This window comes from Palaemon carinicauda, chromosome 9, assembly GCF_036898095.1.
Source record: "Palaemon carinicauda isolate YSFRI2023 chromosome 9, ASM3689809v2, whole genome shotgun sequence".
Taxonomy (NCBI): domain Eukaryota; kingdom Metazoa; phylum Arthropoda; class Malacostraca; order Decapoda; family Palaemonidae; genus Palaemon; species Palaemon carinicauda.
Window position 1 is genome coordinate 149671277 of NC_090733.1, and position 1507 is coordinate 149672783.

General features: G+C 33.1%; 1 protein-coding gene across 1 annotated transcript in view; it reads left to right on the top strand.

The window, feature by feature from the left end:
- sing (MARVEL domain-containing protein sing) overlaps positions 1 to 708 on the top strand; it is an 11916-nt gene extending 11208 nt beyond the window's left edge. The window contains exon 5 of the mRNA XM_068379999.1: positions 411 to 708. Coding sequence (XP_068236100.1) covers positions 411 to 491 — 81 coding nt within the window. The 3' untranslated portion in view covers positions 492 to 708. The remainder of the gene's footprint in view (positions 1 to 410) is intronic.
- Positions 709 to 1507: the final 799 nt, after the last annotated feature.

Below are 1507 nucleotides of genomic sequence, written 5' to 3' on the forward strand. Positions count from 1 at the left end.
GAGAGAGAGAGAGAGAGAGAGAGAGAGAGAGAGATAAATTCTATATTTCTTTCTTTAATCTCAATATCTTTATCAAATCACTGATATGAGGTAACGAGAGAGAGAGAGAGAGAGAGAGAGAGAGAGAGAGAGAGAGAGAGAGAGAGAGAGAGAGAGAGATAAATTCTCTATTTCTTTCTTTAATCCCAATATCTTTATCAAATCACTGATATGAAGTAACGAGAGAGAGAGAGAGAGAGAGAGAGAGAGAGAGAGAGAGAGAGAGAGAGAGGGAGAGAGAGAAATTCTCTATTTCTTTCTTTAATCCCAATATCTTTATCAAATCACTGATATGAGAGAGAGAGAGAGAGAGAGAGAGAGAGAGAGAGAGAGAGAGAGAGAGATAAATTCTCTATTTCTTTCTTTTGCAGGTTCTCGGCTTTGTTCTGACCATCATACACGGTATCGACGCTGTCATGGCGCTCCGACACCTGAAAGGACGCCCCACCTAACTCCTATCTAGGTGCGATGTGATATCTCTCGTATCGTTTTTTATTTATATCTGTTGTGATTGTACAATATTCTTTACATTTTTTTACTGATGCCTTATGTAGCGGATTAGTAAAATGATAAATTAAAGGTTTATGAAAAACAGAAATTGGTTTTCATGGCCTTTTGTGTTTGATTCGGTTATATGAGTTTTATAGATAATAACGGTTTTTATGACACTGCGTAGTGAATTGGAGAAATTATTGATATTTCAGACTTATGCTGAAAATCAAACTGTTTTTACTGAATAAGTAGAATAATGCATAGAATTTTATGTAAAATATGTCTAATGAAATTATATTTGAGTTTTGCAACACTTCATAATATTGTTAATTCATTCTCATCATTTATTTATTTCCTTATTTCCTTTCCTCACTGGGCTATTTTTCCCTGTTGGAGCCCTTAAGCTTATAGCCTCTTGCTTTTCCAACTAGGGTTGTAGCTTGGCTAGTAATAATAATAATAATAAAAAGTAAAAGGATACATTAAGTTCAAAGGAAATTATAATCTGCCAAAATGATGAACACTAAATAAATGGAAATTAAAACTTTTCTCAACATCGAAAGATAAAACACACACGAAAATGAAACCGATAAAATGTTTATAATTTGACATGCTGTACTATTATTATACATTCCATTTATTGGAATACCTCTGTGTTTGTTTTGTCGTAAACATTAGCCCATTAGCCTCCATGTTGGACTTCTTGACAGGTATGTAATATCTTTCTTTCTTTTGATAGTTATTAATTGCTGTACTTTGTAAATAAGACTTTCTTTTACATTTATATATTACCTGAACTGGACTTTTCTCTTTGCCTTACCTCCTAATTTTTCTGGACGAGACTTTCTCTCGAATCCTACGTTACCTTCTAAACTGAAATCACAACTTTCTCTTCATTTATACTGCAACTGAAAACAATTCTATTAAGACCAATAACAACAAAGAGTCAAAAAGGATACAAATAAAAACATTGTCA